This window comes from Gossypium hirsutum, chromosome D09 (assembly GCF_007990345.1).
Source record: "Gossypium hirsutum isolate 1008001.06 chromosome D09, Gossypium_hirsutum_v2.1, whole genome shotgun sequence".
Lineage (NCBI taxonomy): Eukaryota > Viridiplantae > Streptophyta > Magnoliopsida > Malvales > Malvaceae > Gossypium > Gossypium hirsutum.
The window spans coordinates 24178123-24205930 of record NC_053445.1 but is presented as its reverse complement, the minus strand read 5'-3'; the positions used below and the strand labels follow the sequence as shown (position 1 = coordinate 24205930).

At 32.2% G+C, this 27808-nt stretch overlaps 1 protein-coding gene across 4 annotated transcripts; it reads right to left on the bottom strand.

The window, feature by feature from the left end:
- Positions 1-19007: 19007 nt before the first annotated feature.
- Positions 19008-27302, bottom strand: LOC107897679 (DNA mismatch repair protein MSH2). 4 transcript variants are annotated; one of them, XR_001684250.2, is made up of 13 exons: positions 26997-27302; positions 26811-26860; positions 26565-26597; positions 24848-25921; positions 23815-24369; positions 23624-23734; positions 23424-23513; positions 23260-23331; positions 22997-23107; positions 22250-22376; positions 21068-21271; positions 20110-20262; positions 19008-19456 (listed from the first exon to the last, which is right to left on the bottom strand). XR_001684250.2 is itself a non-coding variant. In XM_016823206.2 (13 exons), exons 1-13 carry the CDS (start codon positions 27043-27045, stop codon positions 19253-19255), a joined length of 2847 nt encoding a protein of 948 aa, XP_016678695.1. In that variant the 5' UTR covers positions 27046-27302; the 3' UTR covers positions 19008-19252. The 4 variants fall into 4 exon arrangements, 1 of the variants encoding a protein (XP_016678695.1); XR_001684249.2 differs by having other exon boundaries at positions 19008-19453; XM_016823206.2 differs by having other exon boundaries at positions 19008-19453; positions 21051-21271.
- Positions 27303-27808: the final 506 nt, after the last annotated feature.

The following is a 27808-nucleotide window of genomic DNA, read 5'->3' as shown; positions in this document are numbered from 1 at the left end:
TAAAAACCCTAACCCTAACCTAATTTAATTAAAAACCCTAATCCTAACCTAATTTAATTAAAAACCCTAACCCTAAACTAATTTAATTAAAACCCCTAATTTAATTTTAGTAACAATTAACTAACTTAATTAAAAACCCTAACTCTAACCTAATTTAATTAAAAACCCTAACCCTAACCTAATTTAATTAAAAACCCTAACCATAAACTAATTTAATTAAAAACCCTAACCCTAACCTAATTTAATTAAAAACCCTAACCCTAACCTAATTTAATTAAAAACCCTAACCCTAACCTAATTTAATTAAAAAACCTAACCCTAAACTAATTTAATAGAAACCCTAATTTAATTTTACTAACAATTAACTAACGTAATTAAAAACCCTAACCCTAATCTAATTTAATTAAAAACCCTAACCCTAACCTAATTTAATTAAAAACCCTAACCCTAAACTAACTTAATTAAAAACCCTAACCCTAAACTAATTTAATTAAAAACCCTAACCATTAACACAATTTTTGGACTTAATAATTTTACATAATTTGATAATTTTACTAACCATTAACACAACTTTTGGTCTTAATAATTTTACATATTTTGATAATATTACTAACCATTAACAAAAATTTTTTGGCTTAATAATTTTACATAATTTTACATAATGTTAGATTTGGTAAAATGTTTTGTCTGGAACTAACAATTAAATAATTTTACATATTTTGATAATATAATTACTAACCATTAACAAAATTTTTTTGGCTTAATAATTTTACATACTTTTACATAATGTTAGATTTGGTAAAATGTTTTGGCTTAATAATTTTACATACTTTTACATAATGTTAGATTTGGTAAAATGTTTTGTCTTAATAATTGTTACATACTTTTACATAATGTTAGATTTGATAAAATGTTTTGTCTGGAACTAACAATTAAATAATTTTACATAATTTGATAATTTTACTAACAATTAATACAATTATCAATTAATAATTGAAGAAAATATTATTTTTTCTAAAATTACATTCAGCTATTGCGATTAGGGCATGATCGACTTGTATGGCCTGGGTTCCTACACCATCCGAACAACTTCTGTTGACTGGCTGTTTCTCGGATATCCATATTGTTCCGTATTCTAGTGGAGCAAGGTCGACCCTTTGGTTTGCGACGCAATTCTCTATCCGGTAACAGCTTAAAAGGAGCAAGAGATACGGGCGGCCACTTACGTTCATCTGGGACCGGTGGGAAAACGTGTCTCCATACGTTGTACATGTTTTCTAGTTTGTACACTTCGTCCACATAACTCATCAGATCCAACCGGAGTTTCTGACAAGCTGCAATAACATGAGCGCATGGATAACGAAGTGCGTCAAACTTCCCACAGTCACAAGTCCTGTTTCGCAAGTGTACACGATACTGCCCGCCAACAACACCTTGGTGCGGTTTGTCAAACTCAGTCATGCGAAATCATTAATTGTCTTGATCGTGACACATTGCGTGCATGATGTTTGCCATTGCCTTCGCCTTGTTAATTTCTTGAACTACCTTACTGCACCATACATGGCCACCCAGCACCTGGCCTGCATAAGTTGCTGCTCGTTTTGGAAATAGCGCCGCCAAATGGAAATATGTCTCTCGCACAACCGATGTTATTGGTAGATGGCGCGTTCCTTTCAGAATAGAATTTATGCATTCAGCCAGGTTCGACGTCATATGGTCATATCGTATGCCTCCGTCGTATGCTTGTGTCCACTGTTCGAAACGTATATTACAAAGGTAGTCCGCCCCTTATCCGTTTTGGGATCGTAAAATTGCCAACATCTCCTGAAAACGGTCTTTATTTATTTCATACCCTACTAATATAAGATAATAGAAAAAATTTTATACCACTTCTACCAATAAAACTAATTCAAATTGACAAACGAAATAATACAGTTATAAACTAAATACCCATGTTGGTCACTTGTCGTCGTTCGCTCTTAGATGGATATTGCCTGTAGTAGTTCGAAGCAACGTGTCTTAGGCAATATCTATGGTGTGTGCGCTGCCACAAGCTTCTCTCTCGATCAAATGCAGCTAGTATACTGGCGCCCCGATCTGAAATAACACAGATATCAGGTTGGGGGCAGACATGCCTCCTTAACCTAGAGAGAAACCTAGAGAGAAAGAAATCCCAGTCATCAGACGACTCCTCCAGTGTTATTGCAAATACAATTGGAAGAATTCTCCCACCGCCGTCCTGTGCCATTGCAACCAATAGCCGATGAGTATACCTACCGAACATAAAGGTACCGTCAATTTGTACCAACGGCTTGCAGTATGGAAATACGTCTCGACATTGCTTAAAGGTCTAAAACAGGCGTTTGAACACTTGGCATCCACGTAACAATCGGCCGTTGTAGTACGCATGTTCCGTTTCAAGGTCTGTGATGGCACCTGGGACGTATCTCTCTAGCACCTGACACCACTGCCATATTTCATTATATGAGGCGTCCCACCCACTATGCATCTTCTCCAACGTCTTTTCTTAGCTATCCAAGCCTTGCGGTAAGAGGGCGTGTACCCCATTTGGCTACGAATATTGGCAATTATCACCGGCACTGAAGTTCTAGGATCTGCTTTTATCGTGGGCAGTATCAAGCTAGCTAACATAGCTGAATCCATTTTGGGATGATCTTGTGAAACACCTACAGAGGGAGTACATTAAATAATGTAACATTGCAAAATAAAATTATTATTCAGATAAATTCAATCATGTACCTGCAGCACATATATGTGGACCTTTGTACTTTTTTATCTCCCACAACCCTGTCCTTTTCCTTAACGAGGCGACGATTTTCCATGAACATGTGTCGTCTTGCACCGCACACTTCGCCTCAAACTTATCAGATTTTGATTTAACGACGTGGTAATTAACGCTGTTTTTGATGCTCTACTGTTTCAAAGCACCAATAAAACTATCCTTGTTGGTAAACTGATTACCAACTTCAAGTTCACCGAAATCTACCCCCGAACTTGTACGATCGCGCAACCGATATGGTAGATCTGGAAACTCTAACGCTTCATCTGTTGACAGATCGACATTATGCATGTGGGCTGGAGGTGAGTATACTCTGAATCATGGATTTTCTTCATTATATAGACTCCTTTCAGCATCTTCACCTTCTGTTGGAATAGGCTCCGGTTCAGAAAATAATCCCACTTCTGCACCATCCGGCCCGGGTTCTCGAGGTGGATCCACATCGGAGTCATCTTCTAACCCACAATCATCTGCAGCGTACGATGTCCCCTTACCGGTTGATGTCGTAGGTAGTACGTCATCCCTTCTTCTGGGCATTTGATAATGTCCCCAATTGGATGTAGATTGACATCCACTAGAACTTGATGCAGTTCCCCAATACGTATTTTCAGCATCAAACGTCGAGCCACCGACGTACATGTTTCATCTACTGACAGAGTGTCTTGCGAGGGATGTGCATTCGACACCACTACCGAACATGGGTTGTTCCATATTTTGTAACCCGCTAACCGAGTGTCGGCCAGGGGTCGTGTATACATCTCGAACACCGGATGGAAGTACATCAGTTGGCGACGTAAATTGTACATATAACTCAATATAAGTTGCTCCACTAGCAAGATGAGTCTGCACCATTGCCTCCAAGCTACGAGCACTTTTTATGTCGAACGAGTCATAAGTCACCGGATCAACACAATAACAAAATCAATACGTGATTGACAGAACTTTCATTGGCGTCGTTCCGAAGATTTTACGTCTAATTTTTTTACGAAGTTCTGTCAAATCTATGTTCTGGTTAAATGACAGTCGCACCGTATTCTCCGACAAAAAAACAACACCATTCTCGGTGTGGCAAACCTCACCATCGTAGTAAATAACAGTACTAATACGTTCACTCATTTTGAAACTCTAACTTTCTTAGACTCTCTAAATTGTTTCTGCTATGACTTATGCATTCTAAGAATATTTTCTGCCTAATTTATAGCCTCAGCCCAAACTTGTTACTGTAGCAAAATCGCGTCCACGAGGGCGCGATTTCACAATTTCTTCTCAAATAGCATTCCGGTAGAAGCGATTTTATACAATTTGACCAGAAACGTCAACTCGAAATAATTTATTCCGGGACCTAAAAATCCTAAAAAGCCTGAACCCTAAACCCTAAAAGCCAAAAAAACAAAACGTGAAAAATACGTCAAAATCACGTCCCTAGGAACGTGCTACGTGGCAGGACATCACGCCCACGTCAGCGCGACCTGCTAACGTGGGCGCGATGTCCTGACATGTCCCTGACATCGCGCTGACGTGGACGCGATTTCCCGGAAAATGGACCATTCTGGTAAATAATCAAAAAATCGGCATATTTCGGTAAATTTTAAAAAAAACGGCTTTTTTTGGTAATTTGCCCGAATCAAGCACCTGGGCGGCCCTGCCCCTCACGCACTAAATGCTAATCATAAACTCAATGAATAATAACTATGGCTTAGTGTCTATTTTATTTTTTAAAATATTTTTTTGGAACACATGACATTATTTCACCTGCTTGTGGAGTTTTTTGAAAACACTTGTAGCAGACCAAATAAATTCCCTATTTATTTTGAAAAAATAATATATAACTAAATCTAATAAAAATTGATCTTTTGTATGAAGGGTGGTTAAAGTTTTTGTTCGAAACATGTTTGACGCGGGTTCAAATCATATTACTCTCATCTCTTACTCTTATTATTGTATAAGAAAATCTAATAAAAACCGACTAAGGTGTTGTTTGATAAATTGAAATATTAAGTACTGAATTTAATTTATAAAATTTGTTTGGTATATTTATTAAAATGAAGTGCAGAATATGATTAGATTGTTTGATAAATGTAATTTTAAAAATTTTAAAGGTAAAATAATTAAAATATAAAATAAAATAAAAGAATTGAAAATTTTCCACATTAAGTGATAAGTAGCTCATTATCTACTTGTCATTTTCCACACTTTTTCATTGAAAAAAATTTATAATTTGTTTTTATTTTGAATTACCAAACATGCTTTAATATATTTAATCACTGGAACTATTAATTTTTAGTTGATTTAATTTTTTCAATGGGTTATCAAAGAATACCTAACTTTTAGCTTGGTTAATATCAATATTATTGTTAGTACAGACAAATGTCGGTTCGAACACTCTAAAGCGCGTTATCCTTTTTATTTAAAGATTGGGGTGGAATAAAAAATTAACAAAAGAAACCTCACTTTTAGCTTGGTTAATATCAATATTGTTGTTAGTACAGGAGAATGTGGGTTCAAACATTCTAAAGTGTTTGGAATAAAAAAATTGAATAAAAACTTGTAAATCAAGTAATTGCAAATTGTAATTTAGTATTAATATATGTAAATCTATTTTAAATACAAATTGACTAAATTTTTGTAAGAGATAAACACATAATTGAAATTTTGAAATAAGATTAGCTAATAATTTAAAACATTTTTTAAAAAAATAAAATTAATGGAATGCATGATATTCAATATTTTTTTCATAAAAGAAAATTATTGAAGTGATTTTTCTATGGAATCCAAAAGCACTATTTGCTCCAAAATAAAATTCCAAGACAAGTTGGCAAGTAGGCATAAGGTAGTTGAACCCAATGAGAGGCACTATTCTTGTCCACATCTATAATTCCATTTAAAATAAATAATATGTTGACAATATTGAGGCATTGCGTTTGTAGTCTCATTAAATTACACCAGATATAATTTAATTATTAAATATATTTTTTAATTATGATTTTAAAATTAATCACTTAATTAATTGAGTTTTTTTCCTATTTTTGTTAATTGTTGTTAAATGTCTAATGAGAAGGTTGATGTGATAATTAAAGAATTGGTATAATAACAAATTCAGTCTTCAACTTTTACGTATTTTATCAATTTAGCAATTAAAAAATTAATCCTTAAAATTTACAAATAATCTCAATTTGATATTTATTCTAAAAAATTAAAAAAATATAAAAATACATAAATATTTTCAAGAAAATATATAATATTAAATTTGAGGGCTAAATCTGTTATTATATCGATTTTTTAACTAACATGTCACCCTCCCATTAGTGCAATTAACGAAAATGGAAACAAAAATCTCGATTAGTTAAGTGACCAATTTACAAAAAATTATAGTTGGGTGACTGAAAAAGAAGCAAACGCATAGTTGGGTGATCAATTTAAAAAAATCATAGTTGGGTGACCAAAAAAAGAAAATGACCCATAGTTGGGTACCAATGGTGTAGTTTACCCTAATTATTATTGGCATGATGTTAAATTTAGCACTCAACATTTACTTATTTTGTCAATTTAACTTTTTCCTTTTTTGAGCTAAATTTGACTTCAATTTTTTTTAAATGTCAAATTACCTTTTTAAATAGAGATGCAGACAAAAACATTAGTTTTTTTAATTATCTTGTGTGCCAGTCCACATGTATTTTACACTGAAATAATATTATTCATCTTATGTCACATTAATAAATAATTTAAAAATTATAAAAATATTCAATATATATTATAAAATTATAAAAAAAAGTTTCAAAAAATAGCATGACATACATGTGGTTTTGCTATGCGGGCTGTTAAATTTAAAAATTTAATGTTTTAGTCAATATTTTCGTTAAAAAAACAACAAATTGATGGTTAAATTTGACTTTTTTTAAAAGGTTGAAAATTAAATTGACAAAATATGTAAATATTAAAATTTAAATTAAACATTACGCTATCATTATTTATGGTTTTTTTTTAAATTACTCTAGGTTTAAGTTTATTATTATATACATTGTCTAAATATATTTTCGATTTCAATTCAATTATACTTTATTTTGACTTCATTTTAATTATAATTACTCAAATATGCATTTATATTTATGTTGTGTTTGTATAAACTCCTTAAAAATAATATTTAATATTACAAACATTCAATAAAATATATTTTAGTTGTATAATTTTTAATATATAAAAGTAAAAAAAAAAAGTTTAGACCTTAATTAGAATGGTACTTTTGGATTCCAAATTATTTGAAGTTTGAACACGTCACCCAAAGTCAAAGTCAAACAGTTCCCACTTGATATAGAGGTGCTCATGGGCCGGCCGGCCCGGCCCGGCCCGACGACCCGCCCGAAATATGGGAGGATTTGGTAAAAATATAGGCCAGAAATATGGGCTTGGGAAAAAAAATGAGGCCGATTAAAAAACGGGCCGGGCCTCGGGCACCACTTTTTTGGCCCGGGCTCGGCCCGGCCCGGATATAATAAATATTTTTATTTTTTAATTTTTTAATTTTAAAATACTTTTAAAATACTTTTTTTAAATTTTTTTAAAAATACTTTTTTAATTTTTTTTTAATTTTAAAATATTTTTAAAATACTTTTTTTAATTTTTGTTTTAATTTTTAAAATACATTTTTGGTATTTATTTAAAAAATGGGCCGGGCCGGGCCGGACCCGGGCTTATGAATTTTTCCCGGGCCGGGTCTGGGCAAAATTCTATGCCCATATTTCGGGCCGGGCCGGGCTAGGGCCTAGGACCCAGGCCAAAATTTTTTTCTGGGCCCGGCCCGAACCCGGCCCAGCCCGACCCATGAGCACCTCTAACTTGATAATCAATTAATCATTTGATTCAATATTTGTCCCTCCATTTATTTCTTATATGTATATATTTTGCTAGGGTAAATTATACTTAAGATCCCTAAATTAATTAGTAAATTTACATTTTGATCACTCAACTTAAAAAATTTACAAAATGGTCATTGAATTATTCAAAAGTTTTTATTAAAGTCATTGAACTATTCGAAATTTTTATTTAAATCACTAGGTTGTTAAGTTTTTTTTTTTTAAAAAGTCTGACTAACAAGCTCCAAGCAACAATCGACGATTGATATAGTGGATCAGTACTCATTGATGAGTAGAAAAACATAACTTAGTTCCAAGTCGATCTAATAGTTAGTTTCGGAGAAGAAAATTGTTTCATGAAAAAAATTAAACTATAAAAGAGGAAGAAAAGAGCTTTCAATTGATGCAAACGGTATAAGTAGAGAAGACCATACAATAATGATTTTGACAACCCAATGACTTAAATAAAAACTTTTAAATAGTTCAATGACTATTTTATAACTGTTTAAAATAGAATGATCAAAATGTAAATTTACTAATAGTTTAGTGACTTTTAATTATTATTCAAATAACAATCTTTTCAAAACAAAAAGGGGAAAAATATCTTTTCTTAGGATAAGGAAATCTTCTTTCCTTCTTCAAAGTTGAAACAATATCTTATAAAGAATTTAGTGTATCTTTACAGATGGATTTGTGTTTTATAACACTAAATAGCATGATGAGAGATATTTTTGTTTCCTCTTTTTCTATAAGCATCCAAATGGTATTGATAATAAAAAGAAGAGAAAAAAAAATCATATTTCAAAAATACCTTTTATGACCATTATCTGTATTGGCCACATTAAGTGGAGATTGAAAATATCGTGGCTTGGCACTGAAAGATTTATATGTATATATAAAGGTATTAAAATTGTTAATTATTGGGTTAATCAAATTGAATTAGTATTAATTAAATTAATAGAATTTTTTAATTTTTTAATTGTTAACTGAACTAATTTTTTTTTAAAAAGTAACCAAACTTAAATATTTCGATTAATTCGGTCGGTTAATAGAATTAACCGAAATTTATATGTTTTTGTTTTTTGGTTAAAACAAGTATAAAACATATAAAAGAAATGATAATGTTCATTTGACCGAATTAACTGAATTAATCGAATTAAAACTACATACAATTTGTATTATTAATTATTAAGTTTGATTATTTCGGTTAATTACCATATTTTAAACCGAATTAACTGATAATCGAACTTCTAAAAAATCATTAACCGACCTTCGACCTAATTAAATCGATTAACTGACCGATTAACCGAATTAGATCCGTTCAGTCGGTTAATTCAATTTTAACCGAAATTTGAATACCCCTATGTATCTGCACAATTTTACTAACATATTATACATTAATTGATTGTTGGCTAATTGATTAATAAGTATATATATTTTTATTTTAATAATATTTTATTATTATTAAAATGCAATTTTTTTTTCTAAAATTCAGAATATTTAATAGTTAGTTGATGGGTGTCAAGATGGTAATGGAAGGTGGATATTTAAATCCACGTCCCATAAATTTTACTTTTTAAAAGTTTTTGATACAATGTTTAGAATTAGTGAATTACTCATAACTCTTTTTCAACCCTTAAATAGAATAATAAACATGTTTCAGTGCGTTTAAACACATATTCTCCTACATTGACAACAATGTCGATGCCAACTGAATTAAAACTCAGTCAACTTCTTTTTAATTTTTTTTATTTAAATTCTTTTACTTGTTAAAATCAAATGTTCTTATATTTGAATTTGGATAGTAATATAACTTTAATACTAATAATAAACATAATCAAATTTTAAAATAGATTTATAAATTTAACTTTGAATATTATAAAAATTATAAATAATAGAAACTCTATCACACACATATGCGAGTGAAAACCACGTATTTAGAATACAAAATATGTGTTTAAAAATAGCATACAATAAATAATAAAATATAATAATAATAATAATACATGAAAGATGTACGATATTAAAATAAAAAATTAGAATAAATTGTAAGTAAAACTAAATTTAAACAGATGAATACATCATATTACGATTACTAAATGAATACAATTATTTATCATGATGTTGTCATTGATCCTAAGCTGGTGCCGAGTTAATTTGTGGCACCATCTCAATCAACAACATTATTAATAAGAAACTCTATCACACGCGTATACATGTGGAAACTACGTATTTACAACAAAAATTTATGTTTAATTGATGGAGGTAATAAAACGTACATAATAAAATTAAAATGTATAAAAATATTTAAAATAAAACTTTGGTTGAGTGCTAATTTTTAAATTTTGCCAACCCAATTGGCATGGATTCAAATCTTATTATATGCATATTTTTTATTTTTTTAATAAAAAAATAAAGTGCCCTCAAATAATATAATTTGTTTTAAATACAAATAGACATTAAAGTAATTTTTCTAACTGTGGGACTTGGTTAATGGGTGGCACAAACTCAATAAAGGACTTTATAAATAATATAGATACGATTTGTTACTTAAGCATAAAGATTCTAGAGAACAACAATCCGAAACGGGTTTTGGGCTTTAGAAAAGCTAATGATGAAGTAGAGGCATGCACCATTGTCAAAATTCTTTGTAGGATGTATGAAATATCTAAATAAAAATACCTCAAAACTCCTTATATTATACTTTGGGCAAAAAAAATTCTATACTATACCATGTATTGCATTTTAGTCCTTTCAATAAAAAATGAGCAAATTAGTCCCTATACATTAGATGAGTGAGCAAAACAGTCTCTCTATCAAAGTTTGGTGTCTATATAAGGTATAATAATTGTAACACCCCTTACCCGAGACCGTTGCCAGAGTCAAGCATGAGGCGTTACTTGACTTAACTTAAAAGTTCGGGGCATAAAAATTTACTTTTAAAAGTTATTTCACTGTTCATAATAAGGCTGTCCACTTGTGCAGCAGTTACTAAATTAATTATAACTCGAGCTACAAAACTTGAAATTTAGATCCGTAATTTTTCCCTGAAACTAGACTCATATATATTTTTACCATAAATTTTTCAGAATTTTTGGTTCAGCCAATTAGTACAGTTTATTAGTTAAAGTCTCCCCTGTTTCACTAATCGACTGTACTGACCTCTCATTACTAAAATTCAATTATCTCATTGTACAGACTTCATATAGTGTTCTCGCTTGTTTCTGCAGAAAATAGACTTAATAAAGAATCTAGACATATAAATTAAAACTCATAACTATTTTTTTACAAGTTTTAATGATTTTCTAAAGTCAGAACAGGGGACTTCAGAATCCATTCTGACTCTGTCTAACTAAAATTCAAATATCTCAGAATATAAAATTTCTTTACCCACACCATTATTTTTCTATGAAAATAGACTCAATAAGATTTAATTATATATATCATTCACTCTCTAATTAATTTTATACTATCCTTGGTGATTTTTCAAAGTCACGTCACTGCTGCTGTCCCAAAACTGTTTCATTGCAAATTTTTACTCTTTCATAATTTCTAGGTATAAACTATCACCTAGGCATTCATAATACCAAACATATTCTTACTTAGCCATTTTAATAGCTAAACATTATCAAATATTTACACATCATCCTTTAGCAATATCATAAGGACATACATTCAAAATGACTAAGTCCTTATACATGCCATAGCTCAAACATTGATCATCATAAAATCGAGTTGTTGTTGATAGTGTGAGCATTCTCCGACGTCTTTAAGATCCCCGAATTAGCTTTGCAATAATATAAAAGAAGGAAAATAAAGGAAGTAAGCATAAAGCTTAGTAAGTTTACAAGCAAATAAATAACAACATTTAACACAAATAAATATACTCAAGTGTCATGATCTCTAATTTCCTCTTTACTTAATCTCTTACTCGTTCACTTACTTGTTTACTTAGATAACTCATGATTATAACTTACTCTTCTCTTGCTGGCATGTTGGTTCTCAATTGATAACATAATATGTTCTTAACTCTTATAACTCACCTGAATTTGCTATTTATGCTTTTACCTGAACTTTCATGGAACATAATTTGTTTACTAGCCCTTTGAGCCACATTGGAATAATAAGGATACTTGGGTCTCTTTTCTGATAATAACATGCCAAAGCCATATCCCAGACATGGTCTTACATGGAATGTTTCTTGTACTGCCAATTCCATATCCCAGATATGGTCTTACATGGGAATTACATATCGGTGCCCATGCCATGTCCCAGACATGGTCTTACGGGGGACCTTTCATCTCGGTGCCAACGCTATGTCCCAGACATGGTCTTCCATGGGACCTCTCATCTCAGTGCCAACGCCATGTTCCAGACATGGTCTTACATGGGACTTCTCATAATCTCAATGATGCCAATGCCATGTCCTAGACATGGTCTTTCACGGGATCTCTTTACCCAAATGTCATGACATTTGTATCTGATACATTCTTAATGTTTCAACGGGGCTTTTATCACTGATTCTCTATCATCTCATACTTAAGTCAACATTAGATATTTTCATGAAATAAATACATAATTGCTGAAAAATAACAACATTAATAATAATTATCAAAATATTGCACTTATTTACCGTAAACTTACCTCAATACAAAAATGTGATCAAATCTAACACTTTAGTCCTCAATCTTTTTCTTTCCCCGGTCTAGCTCCAGATTTCATTCTTCGTGATCTGTAATTGCAAATTTAGCTTATTTAATACCCAAATTCATCAAAACAGTCCTCGACTCTAACTTTGACAAAATTACGATTTTGCCCCTAAACTTTTACATAATTACACTTTTGCCCCAAAGCTCAGAAATTAAACTTCATCTCTTATTCTTATATTTTATAACATGCTAAACATTTTTTCCTTCTATGACAACATCAAATTCTTACTCTAACACTTACTTATGAACATTAGGTATTTTTACCGATTATGTTAATATACTCGTTTTCACTTAAAATCGACTAGCAAAAGTTGTTTAACATAATTTCTAGCTTCATATTCTACCATAAAACATCAAAATAAACATATTTCACCTATGGGTATTTTTCCAAATATGAACCCTAGGTTAAATTATTGCTAGAATAAGCTAAATTAAGCTATCAGGATTCCAAAAACGTAAAAAAAATTAAAAACGGGGCTAGAACAGACTTACAATCGAGCTTGGAAGCTTGAAAAACCCTAGCCATGGTTTTCCCTTGTGAAATTCGGCCATGGGGTTGAAGATGGACAAAAATTGGCTTTTAATTTTGTTTTTAATTCATTTTAATAACTAAATGACCAAAATGCCCTTAATGAAAAACTTTGGAAACATGCCTAACCATGTCCATTTTTATCTACCAAATTAACCAATGGTCTAATTTCCATATAAGGACCTCCAATTTAAAATTTCATAACAATTGGACACCTCTAACATGTAGAACTCAACTTTTGCACTTTTTACAATTTAGTCCTTTTGACTAAATTGAGTGCCCAAATATCGAAATTTTCGAACGAAATTTTCACGAAATCATTTTTTAAAATCGTAGACCATAAAAATATAATAAAATAAATTTTTTTCCTCATCGGATTTGTGGTCTCTAAACTACTATTCCGTCTAGACCCAAAATCAGGATGTTACAATGACAAATTTAGCCCTCAACCTTTACACATTTATTCAATTTGACCCCTATTTTTTTATTGGAAATAATTTAGAAAATTTTGAAATTAATAAGGCTAAAGGGTAAAAAAGGCCTTAGTAACAAAGCAAAAAAAAAAGAAGAAGAAGAAGAAGAAGAAGCTTAATTCATGATTTGACCTTTAAAGTATACATATTTTCCCACTCTGATACCTTAATTTTTTTTGTCTCAATTTAGTATCTAAAGTATAGTTAAGTTATGATTTTTAGTCCAATATGCAACAGGTGTTTTAAAAAAATCTTCAACCAATTAAAGAATGCCACGTGGTGACGTTTATATTTTCATAAAATAATTTTACTCACTAAAATTTAATTAACAAAAAAAAATATATATTTTAATTCCCCTCCTTTGTCTTCTTATCCAATAATACATCATATTTGCAAACTACCTTGTCGTCAAACTGGTTTACCTTCACTAATTTCATGCATTAATGCATCATTGCTCGATGATTGGATGAGTTGTTTGAATTCAATGCTTGAATTCAAGCTTGTCCCAAAATCCTCAGCATTTTGACATTGGGACTATCGTACTCATTAGACCTTAGTGCCTAAAATAGAGTGTCCATGGATTTGGCATTTAATTGAGCCTTCTTCTTGTCATCATCTTCCTACTCATCTTCATCATTGGGCACCTTTATATCACTACTTGAAATAGTCCTCCACACATGAAAATGATTGGCTTGAATGAGGAGCTTCATCCTTGCCTTCTAATAAGAATAACTCTCTCTATAACATCCCTAACCCACATCCGTCGCCAAAATAGGGTTTCGAAGTATTACCGAAGCTTATCAATCAAACAGACATAAATTACAAACATTTCTTATCATATTATATTCAGGTCAAAAACCAATTAAACTCATACATACTGTCCCTTATTCGAGTCCTCGAGGCCCAAAATTCGTGATAGAAACGAATCTGGACTAATTCGGAAACTTAGAGAATTTTTTGAAAAATAATAAGAATTTTCGAAGCTACAGGGTTCACACGCCCGTGTCCCAGCCCGTGTCTATACCCGTGTAACTCTTTGACTTGGGTCACACAGTCAAGCCACACGTCCGTGTGCCAGACCGTGTGTCCTTTCGAAATGCCCTCGTACGCTCGTGTGCTAGCCATGTGGACTCAAAATGCACCTTAAACAACAAGTTTATCATTCCCTGCAAGCTTGGACAATAAGCAACTCAAAAACCATTCATTTAACCAATTCAAAACACAATCAAACACATCCAAATCATATCAAACAAACATCCTAGGTGCCTAACCAATGTACCCTCATAGGTACCACAATTATATCATCAAAATATCTTTCAAGTCCAAATTATAAACATACCTAATTTAATCCATTTTACCTAGCTTATGAACACTTGAATACCAAATTAACATGCCATAATAAAACTTCAAAAACAAACACATGTATATATATACCCAACCAAAATTAAACTTATAACCTCATTACAATTAATTCACAAATATCTAATAATTAGAAACCCTAGGTACATGCCGACACAAAAGGATAAGCATCACCACGTTTGAGTTCAGGATCGTTGTTGGATGCTGAATCGGCGATCAAAATTAAGTACCTAACCTGCGCACGGAAAACAAAACCTTACGCTAAGTAAAAACTCAGGGTATTTCTATAATTCGAATATTTTTAAAGATAAAACGATACAATATGTATAATAATATGTTAAGCACAATTGAACATTTAAAACCATACAATACTCAATTTCCATCACTTGCTTTAGAAATGGCTTTTCACAATTTAACTCACATTTCATTTTTACAATTGCTTTATTCATTCCATACTCAAATCCCTATTTCATTTCCATTTCTCATACCATACTATTTCAATATCAATTATAAAACTTATTTATTCATTTACCCCTATTAACACGACTCGGACTCAGACGGATACACAGATCCAATCAAAACACACCAGTTTGGCACCCATTGCCTCATCGGATAATTCGAAGTAATAAATTGACACCCAGTGCCTCATTGAATTAATTCGAAGTAGTAAATTGACATCCAGTGTCTCATTGACTCGAAGTCGAAGAAATCCCTGAACTCTTCCAATCCTATGGCATGCCATCTATATCTGACTCAGCCCGGTACAGTTAATAGGGTTTAATTTCACATTTCAGATATAATCAATATCCAATACTAATTTTTCATATAATCACATAATTGCACATGTATTTATTTCAATTCAAAAATCAATCCATTCAATATATATATCTACCAATTCAATTTATTCAATCAATTATCAAAATATTAATTACTCACCTCAATACTTACCATATGCATTAAATAAAAATTATAACAATTAATAACTAGTTTTGGATTATAGAAATACAAACCGAAAATTTCGAGCTATTCCTCGTCGACTTTATCTTTCCCTTTTTTAGTCGAGGGTTTCGATACGACGTTAGCTACGGAATTAAAATAATTAAAATTCATCAACACAACACAACACAACACAATTCAATCTCTTATTTAATATTTCAATTTTTACTCACTATTTGCCTAAATTCCAATTTAGTCCCTAAATCGAGACTAACTTTATTTCTTTACATTTAATTCTTTATTTTCATACAAATTCCACTTTAGACTAAGCTTAACTCCCTATTTTCACTTAATCCCTAAATTTTAAATTTTTACAATTTAGTCCCTATTACTCAAAATTTATAATTTATTCTACAATTCATTTTTTTCATTTCTAATTTAAAAATATATCAATTTAATCCTTAATTCTAAAATTATTCAACATAGACAACACTTAAAAACTCAATAATTTCTAAAATTTTGCCATGGGTCGGGTAGTATTTAATATTGGGATTCCAAAAACATTAAAATTACAAGAAAAATTAACTAAATTGACTAACCAATTGAGCTTGAAACTTTGAAACCCCTAGCTTTGTTCTTTCTCATTTTCTTTCCTTTTTCTTTCTTTTTCCCTTCTGTTTCGTTTGTTCTTTCTTTCTTTTTCTATTTCTTTTATTTTATTATTATAATATATAATATAATATATATACTTAATAATTAAGATATAATATTATAATATTATAATATATATTTTAACTTTAAGTTTTATAAATATATATCTTATGCCGCCTCATTTATAAGAAATGGCATAATTCTTATTTAGTCCCTTTAATTTTTCTTTAATCTATAATTCAACTTTCACCCTATATGCAATTTAGTCCTTATACCTAATTACTCTTAATTCATGCAATTTCACTTAACCAAAACCTAATTAACCACACAACTAACTTCGTAAATATTTATAATAAATATTTATGAGTCTAATTTATAAAAACGGAGTCTCAAAAATATATTTTCTAACACCCGTGACTATCGGGTCGTTACAAGAAAGGTCTCACAATGGATTGACTTTCACCCAAGCTAGTTGAACCGAAATCTTGTGCCATCTTCAAACTTGGTATTTTCTTCTAGAATCACTTCTCCCCGTGGTAAAACCTTTGATACCAATTGTTAGGCCTGAAAATACCAAGGAGGGGTGAATTGGTATTTTAAGAATCTTTGCAAACGTTTTTAAATGATGAGGAAAGGGATGAAAAACTTGGACAATTCAATTTATAGTGATTCAACCCCATTTGCCTACCTCTATTACATTGGTATACTTTGACCGAGGATTTTCCAATTCACTATACTTGAATTATTACCTTTCAAGAAAAATGTATAAACTTTAAAATCCCTATCTTTTTCACAAGGCTAAGATAAAACTTTTCCCCTAGTTTTTGTGGCTTTACTAGAACTCAGCTTAGTTTTTTGTGGCTCAATTAAAATCCTTTACAAATTACTTGAGGTTTTATGCCTGAAAAACCTTAAGTAGCCTTTTGTAGGTACAATAAAATATGTGAACAATAAAAGCCTTTCAAATGTGTGTATTTACAAGGGTTAAGCTCTCTCAATGAATTGAAATGAGAATGATAAAAAGATCTAGCAATAAACACCTAAGAGATATTTACAAGAGAAAAATGAAGGAATAAATAATTTGATGCTTTTCTCTTGATTTCTATGCTTGGATGTTATTCTCTTATATCTTCAAGTGTTCTTGATTTGAATATATACCCTCTAACTAATTTTTGAACATTTGAAGCCTTTGGAGGGAGTTTCTAGTCATTGAGAGCATTTATTTTAAGCATTTAATGCAACTTGCAACAGTGTGTCTCGAGACACAAACCCCTTGTCTTGAGACAAGAAGAATAAAATATGATTGTATGTCTCGAAACAGGGTTGCCCTAAAGCAAACCTTTAGCTTCGGTGTTTGGTTGTCTTGAGACGGAAAACCTTTTACAGTCTCAAGACAAGGTTCCCCTGTAGCTTACCCTGGCCTTGATATTGACTGGTTTAAAGACAAAGTGACTTGTGTCTTGAGACAGGATTCCTTTGAAGAATTTTTACCTTTGATGTTGGTCTATTTCAAGACAGATATGCTTGTTTCTCAAGACAACACTGGGAACCTTTAAAAATGTGGCTTAGAAACATTTTAAAGGACTTGGAGGTTCTCAAAAACTTTTGTAGAAAGTTTAAACCATTTAGAAACTTTGTTTTTGAGTTTTTAACACTTGAAAATATATTTTGATAATATTTAAATGATTTATACAAATTTAATTAAGGGTTTTTATAATTAAGTTTATTATATCAAAACTATTGAAAATCAAAGTTAACAATCTTGTTTTCCAATTTCTCATCGATTTCTTGTTCAATTTCTCCTTATTATAAATTTTTGTTATTTCACTATTCAGTTCCTCTATTTGTTTCCAGAGAAGGAAAAACGGAAAGACAATAGAAGATGAAGGAAGGAGAGAGAGAGTGTGAGAGAGAACGTAGGGAAGAGATAATTTAAAAATATTTTTTTATTTTATTAATTAAAATTCATTTTAGTAAGTAAAATTACTTTACGAAAATATAAAAATCACCACGTGACATTCTTTAATTGGTTGAAGTATTTTTTAACATCTATTACAGATTAGACTAAAAATCATAACTATCAATATTTTAAGCACCAGATTGAGATAAAAAAGTTTAGATATCAAAATAGGAAAATAAGTATACTCTATAAGGTAAATCGTGAATTAAACCTTAAGAAACCAATTAAACCCTTTTAAAATTTAAAAATTATTTAAAAAATCATAAAAAGTTATAAACAAAATTTATAAAAAAGAGTTTTAAAAGTTATAAAATTATAAAACATTTATTAAAAATAAGACCCATTAAAATTTAATGATTATAAGATTTAAAAAAAAATTAACCGTACTCTTTTATTGGGCCAATATTATTACTTTTAATAAAAAATTATAATTTCTATAATTCTTTTTTATAAATTGTTTATAATTTTTATAATTTTTAATAAATTTTAAATTTTAAAAATACCTAATTGATTTTTTTAAAGAAAATTGTTACTAGGTTCTTTTTGACCTTTTAGCCTTATTAATTTCAAAATTTTTTATTTTATTTCCAATAAAAGAATAAAATCAAATAAAATAAATGTGTAAAGATTGAGAACTAAATTTATTAAACCTTACCTATAAAAAAACAAAACGAACTCAATTTTAACCCGGGGGTATGTATATCTGAAATGAACCAGACCATTAAATTTTGATGCAAACCTTTCCTCAGAATTTAAACTTTAAAATTGGATAAGAATCCTGTATTTACAACCAGACTACGAGAGGCCCCCCATCATCTCTACCCAAATACAAAAGAATGAGGAAATGAAATAAATTACAAAACGGCCTAGAATATGGCTTCATGCCCCCCACAGCCCACCTAAAAAATGAAGACAAAACCAGTTCAGCAGCTGCTTCCATTACCAATTCAGTATTCCAACACAAGCAACTTTAATTTAACCAAATCTAGAAGAATTGCTGAAGCCACTCAGAGTTGTTTACATCTTTTTGTAAGTCATCCTTTAGCTTGGTTACTTGTTGCAGAGCCTGTTTCAGGTCCATGGTCTCCAATGGCAGCTCAGCAAACTCCTTTAAAAACTTGTGAGCCTTTGCAGCACCCCTAGATATGTCATCAGCATCATACCCTCTCTTCCTTTTTGAACCCTCCTGCTAATCAACATTTCATAATTATTTAGATTCATAACCCAGTAATAGAATTCCAAGCAACTACCGTTCTAGATGAAAAGGGCATCAAAGGTCCTTTTCAAAAGCATAGGCAATTTTCCAACCGATGACAGCAAACTAATTCTAGAATGAGAGCTAAACTATATACATATATAACTCAAATATATGTGCTACAATGAAAAAACAATCGGCTTCATCACCTTTCTCAACATGGTCGTGTTATTAATTTTATGAATTTAAGCAATGAGAAATGCTACCAGAGACACTGATCACCACTCCTTAGGTAATGCCAATTTTTTATCTTTAGCTACAACATTCGGAGCAAACAGCAGCGGATATGAACATCATATTTGAAATGAATGGATGCTCCACTGGAAGGCAAGTTATAATAGTCCTATGTCCTACCAACTGTATTGATGCAAGTAATATCAATGCTATTAACTAATTTAAGGGAGGCATCCAACAACAGAAGGCGGAGTTGGTCCATCTAAAGAAAAGACAAGAAGAAGCTGGAGTCGAAACACCATAGTTGAAGCAGGAAAATCATCTAAACAAAAGGCTTTGCATGTCCAGAACCAGAATGCAGGCATATTATAGCCTTGTGACAAGTATTATAACAAAAAAAAAAACAGCCAAACCTCTTGTCCAGCATCAGTTGAAATGATTGAAGTCGGTGAGAAATCTTCCAATTCAGCAGCCTTTTCTCTTGCAAGAGCAACAACACTTTCAGGAAAATTGGCAAATTCTGCCACATGAATACCAAAACTTTGATCACATGACCCTGGCTCAACCTGGTCATATTTAGAACTGTAAGTGATTCTCTTTTACTAAGTGACAACAGATACTACACAAGGTACCAATAACAGAACAAGTATTAGTAGTTTTAGAAATGAGAATGCTATTTGCCTCCAAATCATGAATTTTGCCACTCCTGCAAAGTTAAACTGATAAAAATTGACCTCAGTCTGCTTTTGGCTTCATATTGCTTTAAAAATGACCAAGCCTACTTGACACTTATGTTGAAACACAATCTCGCTTTGACACTAGTCAGTCTGGTCCCCCAACTATCCCACTTTTGTTGAAATTCAAATCTCACATTTTCAATTCTTACTAAGTGCCAAATCTGCGCCACCTGATAAGCCAATTAAGCCAAATCAAGTATGTGTCCAACTTCCATCCATCTTCATAAAAGTTCCAGGTGCCTAATTTAAGATTTCATACCCTCTCCCTCCATTTTTAAGTCCATTCCAAAATATTTAGGCCATGCCATTAGTCAAGGATTCAAGGTAGACTAGAGTAGTTATCTTTCATTAAATGTAGAAGACTAAAAACGGTCCATTATTAATGGACTAATTAATAAATGAACAAAATAAGGATTTTACAATCATAAATGGGGGCATTTCGTCTCTTAAGGCATAGCTGAGCATGCTTTGCTTCTCATTAACTGCTTGTCCCAAACACAAGCACTGGACAGCTTAGTAGTCTGGTCATGCCTAATATGAAAAGATTTGCATGCATGAAGTATAGGACACAGGAAAGGACTTGATTCAGAATCAAAAGAAACAACTTTTTACCCAACCATTTCTGATAACCCACCTTTGTACAGCATTGTCAATTTCCGACTTGATGAGTCAATGTGAGCACTAACATGATAGTTTGCCACACCAACGATCTGTTTTTTCTGCAACTCATAATTGCCATTTTCATGAGCTAAAGCAGTCAGTTCATGGAAGTGGGTAGCAAACAGTGTAGGTGCTTTAATCACTTCAACAATATGCTCACATATGGCCCATGCTAAACCTGTAAATTAGAGAAATGTCACAAAAAGAGATGACTGGCAACAATAATATGCAATTTACAACTAAAATCAACATGGTAAAGAGAAGCTTGCAAGATATAGTTGATGCATGCTATGCACTAACGGAAAAAGGAATAGAAACTTAAAAGAAATGGCATATTCATAGGATGTATTGCTAGGAAAGGGCTACACTTGTCTTCATCCAATAGTCTAACCAAAAAATTATTGTACCCCAGCCATAGCCATTGCAAATGCATCACTTCCAAGTAACTAATTACATCTTTGCAGATGACAAGAACGATGATACGTGTCAGCAATGCAAAAGTTTGACAGACTTAAAGGGAATCCATGTCTTTGTTATTGGTTTAGGAAGACTAGAAACTACACGCTTCTAGGTACCCCCATTTAGGATGAGCAAAAACAGCATACATTTTGCTTTCTAAGCTCAGATGTGAAAGCAAGAATGACTTGGCTTCAAAAAATATCATCCTTTTATGGAAAAACCTTGACAACCCTGTGGCACAAGCATGAACCACAGAAAGAGTGGTGGCAATCAAGGATAAAGATCATATCACCATTAACCTCTCCCCCACAAACCACAAATGTGTGTGTTGGTTTTTTTTTTTTGGGGGGGGGGGTGCTCCTCCGGAAAAAGGTTTGAATGGCAGTTGTTAATGTGTTTCTACTGGTCAATGGACTCAAAGCCAGATCTCTTATAACTAACAGAAAATGACTTTCTCACTCATCTACTTTTGAGAAGTTTGCTACCAAAATGCTACACAACTGAAATTTGTAATGCTCACCCATCACTACTTTCATTTAGTTCAAAAGGTTGTACAACACAGTAACACAAGACAGTTAAGCAGAAGAAGGCCGCCCCATTTTATTCTCATTTCTGCATGCAAGATTTTGGGTCGGAGACAGAATACAAGATGGACAGAGGTGAGCAGAAATTGTTAAATCTTAGGAAATAAACTAACCAAATCCATCATAGGTTGATGTTCCTCGCCCCAACTCATCGATGATCACCAATGAATTCTCAGTAGCTCCTTTCAATATTGATGCAGTTTCAAGCATTTCTTGCATAAAGGTAGAAACTCCACGTAGCTGCACGAATAAAAATATTGTTTAGCCTTCATGATATTGATAGGACGAAGCATCCTATATCCTTTTCCTTTTGTACACCACAAAATATAATCTGCTGACAGGAAATGGTCCTGCTTTATTGATAGATAGCAACTATTAATCAAGATAAAACACTTGATCAAATTAAAATTTCATTTTTATAACAAGAGCTTCAATGTCTGAGAACATGCAAAAGGAAGCAGAAAAAGAAAAATGTGTTAATTGCCCAAACCCAACTTTAAACTCAATTACAAGTTGCATACACAATGCACCAAGCCTCAGATCAAATTACTAGAAATAATCAATAAAATCGGATATTAAGTGAATGTTTTGTGTCCATAGGTCACATGCTTATGTGCAGGTGAGGAGTTTTGCACTTAAACTTCTAGTCTGTGCAATTGCTGCAGCAGAAAAATCTTACAATAGATGGAATGATAATTCTAAAAGAAAGGAACAAGAGAGATAGGAAAGGCAGGTTTACATGAAAAGGAAGACATAATACTAGTGAAGCATTAACCAAGAGAAGTCATAGCAAATTTAGTTGTTTACGGTAAGTCTATCCAAAAAGTTACAGCTTGAAACGTATGTTCCATGTAACTTACTTGGCAGTCACCAGCACCAACACGGGCAAAAATACAATCTCGAACAGAAATGCTAGCTTTTTCACAAGGAACAAAACAGCCTACTTGTGCCATTAGAATGTTAACACCAACCTGAAAATTCAACCAAAATACATATCAGGCAACAATTTTTTTTTTATAATTGGATTCAAGGGTTATGTCTAACATGACAGAGCAGAAAGTAACTCCCTTGTTATTTAATTACATAAAAATGAATGAGAGCTATGTAATAATCAAAATAGCACCTGGCGGATGAATGTTGATTTTCCACCCATATTAGGTCCAGTGATGATCAGGAACCAGCTCTTGCCTCTTACCTGTTTCACGTGAAAACATAGAGTAAGCATGAGTCACTTCAATTTGAAGACACCAGAAGATGCTTCTAGCACTGGATCACACTAATACTCACAAGTCTACAATCATTTGGTATAAAATTAACCCAGTCCTGAGCCTCCACACAAGGATGTCTACTTCCTTCTAAAACAATATCCCCCACATCCTGTTATATCATTAAAACAACCATAATGTAAAGCAATGGACCTTTTGAAACATGAAATAAAAAATAACAATCCCAGAATTGAGAAAAAGGAAACAAATGTAAATATTTACTGGTGGAGTAATTCTGGGTCTTGTGTATGGGGTAGGACAACTTGAAGCTAAATCTGCAAAACTAAGTAGGACATCCAATTCAGAGAGAAACCCAGCTAAGTGCTCAAATACCTGCAGCAAGAAACATAGCTTAGTGAGTGTCAACATTCTACAAAGTGAAAGAAGCAAAAGATAGATAAAAGCACATATACCTCAGAGAAAGTTGCTGTAGTTTGAACCACTCGATTTACTAGCTCTTTTTGACAATTCTTATACTCCTCAAGTACCTTTTGGTACTGGTCCCCCAACTTTTTAAGCTTTGTGTTAGTGAATTTCACTCCATCCTTTCGGGTTTCAAGGACAATAAATTGGGTGGAGAGCTTTTTCCTTACTTTGGGCTCTTCTTTCTTTGTAATTCTGAAAACATGTCCAAACTGTGTGCCCTTATCTAACTTTAATGCCTTGTCTACCGGCAGATCAAGATCAAAAGCAGTTTGTTTATGTAAATTGTGTATTTGGCGCTCTAGTGACTCCTGCTCACTTTTTAGTGTAGCTAGTGCATCATCATAACTAGGTGAAATCATGTATTCCCCATTTTCAAGTTGATCTAGATCGACAGAAGTCTCAACAAGAGCAATAAACTTGTTCAAATGATCATCATCAGTCAAGAGCTCAAAAGGATCCAAATATCTTTCCTTGATCAAGGAAGAAAACTGTCCATCATATTTTTCCAGGGCACTTTTAATGTGGGGAACTCTTATACTTGACTGCACCCAGAACATGACACAAGACAAATTCAGAGAATTTCAATAAAAGATAAAAAAAGAAGATAAAGAGTGGTATAACTCTAGTTTATGTCCCTATACACATTCAAGTAAGAATGAAAGAAACAATATACGCTCCCTAAAGTACTGAACGACAGAATTCTAAAATTACTGGCCAAAGAGCACAAAAGAGTTAAATTAAAGCACAACCCTTAAGCAAGTAGTTAGTCGAAATGCTAAACATTATTTATGAAAAGATGAATCAGCAAGATCTTAGTAACTTTGGTCCTGATCAAATCTTCTTTATCCAAAGAAATAAGAGTCAAAACAAAAAAGAGGGTGATGGAGAACACCGGCAACAATAATGCATTTTTTGGAGCATGAAAGACGACTCCCTTGCTGAGGTGCCAATTCCTCTGCAGTAGCTGTACAATGGATATGCAGACACCTAGTACGGTGAAATATTAGGGTTTTAACTTACCTGATAAAGTTTTACAATATGCTGCAAACCAGCTCTTGTCCTTTGAATATTGCGCATAAGTCGTTCAATATCTGAAATTCTTCTTAGATGCTGTCTCAAATCTTGGCGAAGCTCAGTATCCTCCACAAAAGCCTGTACCAAATCTAGCCTTGAATTTATCTCACTTATATCTAACAAAGGCTGTTTTAGCCACATATGAAGCAACCGCTTACCCATCCCAGCAGTGCAGGTTCTATTCATAAGACCAAACAAACTAAAATTTTTGTTTGCATCAGTTTTGCTTTCTAGGACATTCAATGCCCTCATTGCAGCAGAATCTAACCTCATGAAGCTGCCCAGATTGTATCTACAAATGCTATAGTTTCCATAATTTCCTTCATCTGCTAGTAATTCTGCATAAGAAAGTAAGGCTCCTAAAGCAGCTGGTGCAAATTCAAACCCAGAAACCAAGTCTCGAACTGGTTCAATGGAGCCTTTGACTAGCCTACCAAGATCCTGCACCAGATCCCTTGCTTTAAATTCAGTTTTCTTTCTCTCAGTTACCATAACACCACATCTGGTCAAAGCATCACTCAGAGTTCTACATTCACTGGATTTTCCACTCTCCAAGGGCAAAAGGCACTCCTTACAACCAAGAGCAACCAAAGCTGACTCCACATTAGTAAAGTGACTATCATCAAGAAACTCAACCAAACCAAGTATTCTCTTTGTTAAATCAACATAACTAAATCCAACAGTGCAACCATTTTCACGGAAGTTAGGAAGCAGTGCGACAACAACAGGTGTATCCTGCATCTCATTGTTGGCAAAGAGAACATCTTCAAAACTGCTCAGATTCCCAGGACTGGCACTTTTCATCAACCTCCAATTGGAGCCACTACCTTCATAGAGCTCCAGAGTGTGGTCTGTTCTCTCCAGGAGAAGATCACGGGTGATTGTTTCAAACATGTTTTTATTAACACTTACACTTGAAAGGCCATTCGAACCACTACCGAGTTGCCGGAGAGCAGTAGTAGTACGATAATACGTTTTTGCGATAAAGGTTGCATTTTCACCATGAGCAGTATAATAATCCTGTATATTCAGAAAACAATAGTTTGGAAATGTGGTGCTTACAATGAAAAGGAAAATAAAACTAGCATTATAGAACAAAATCAATTTGTACAAGTTTTAGAAACCTAATATATACATATGCATTTATATATATGTGTGTAATATGAGAATGTCTTGATGTCCGCTTGTGTATTTTTACAGGCAGCATTGCACATTTACAAATTCTGACAGAGATGAAGGTTGAAATGGTTGACAAGTAGAAAGGGAAAGGTACATATAAGAAAATGGGTAATTAGGGATAGGACATTGCAAAAATGGCAATATACTTTAGCATGAATAAATGGATTTGAAAAATATTTCCAAAACCGTCTGATCCTTTAAAAAATTTAACCATTTTCCCCTGAACTTCAGATAACACACGTATACGTATATAGCAATCTCCTGAAGAACAGTTATATGCAGACCATATTTCCATTTCCTTTTTTATATATTAAGAAATAAAAATATTTAATTTCAAAGACAACCCAACTGGCATTTCTTAATATAGGTGAAAAATAAGCACCCAGTTCTCAAAGCAAATTATTTAACCAATAATCATAATTGAAGTAAAGACAACATAAAATTTTACAACCCACAGTGGTAAAGACTATAAGCCTGAACTAACCCGGCGATCAAAAAACCGAACAGCCCTTGGATCCTGTAAAGGAAGAGACCATATGATCAGGGAAACGAAATATAGTTCAAATTAAATCATTTTTTTCAAACTATATTAAGTATTGACATGGCATTTTCTCCCCCATTTTACCTGTTCTTGTTCGGTTTCATTATATAAGTAAATAAACATTAAAGGAAAAAAAACCATAACTAGTAATATAAATCCCAATAGATAGAAAAAGAAAAGGGGGCCTACATTCGGTAGAGTTTTGAAAAATGAGAGAAACCCTTGAGCCTGCTTAGCGTCTGTTAACAGTAACCCAAAAAAAAAACCAAAAAAGGAGAAAAGTATTATCAACCATAAATTCCTGGAAAAAAATTATCAAAAGAAAATTAAAAGTATCAAAAGAAGTTTCTAACAGAAAAAGGAGTGAGTGGGTACCTAGTTTGAGCTCTGGAAGCTTGTTTTGTTCATCAAAATTTTCATCCATTTTCGAGACAACTTACCAAAAAGCCCAAAAACAGGGGAAAAAAAAGAGAAAGAAAATTGCTACTTTTCAGCTTCAGAGAACAGAAACCAAAAACCTAATCTGATTCTGTAGAAAAACAAAAACACAAAACCTAAAATAAAGGGCCTTTTTCTGATGGCGGGAAAGGAATTGGCGGGGTTGTGAGAAGGTGTCTCCGAAGTACTCCATATTTCTTGGTTGTGTTGAAGTTGGATCAACCTGACCTAAGCTTGGGCCAAGTCCTGAAAACAGATGATAACTTGGAGACTCAATTTATAACTAGAATTGGGCCTTTCTTTCATTTCATCCACTATGCACAAAGCCACAAATTTGTAAGTATCTCAATTCTACTTCATATTTTCTTTTAGGTTTAATGCTACTTTGTATGTCCGTATCAAAATAATATCATTTGTGCTTGTCAATTTAATTGGTTTTTAAAAAATTTTAAAATTGATAATACATATTAATGATATATATTTATTGTTTTATTTTGAAGTCTCGAAATAGAATATTAAAATATTATAATAAATAAAGATATTAATTGTTAAAATAAATTGAAAAATTTAGATTTGAAATATTATATTAAAATGATTAATAAAAAGTAGATATGTCAATATTTTATTATAAAATTTTGTACTAGAAAATAAATTAATTCATGAAAAAATAATAATTAATAGTATTAAAAATAATTTTATTATGAAACATTAATTTAAAAAAGGAGTCCTATGAATTGTAATATACGTTC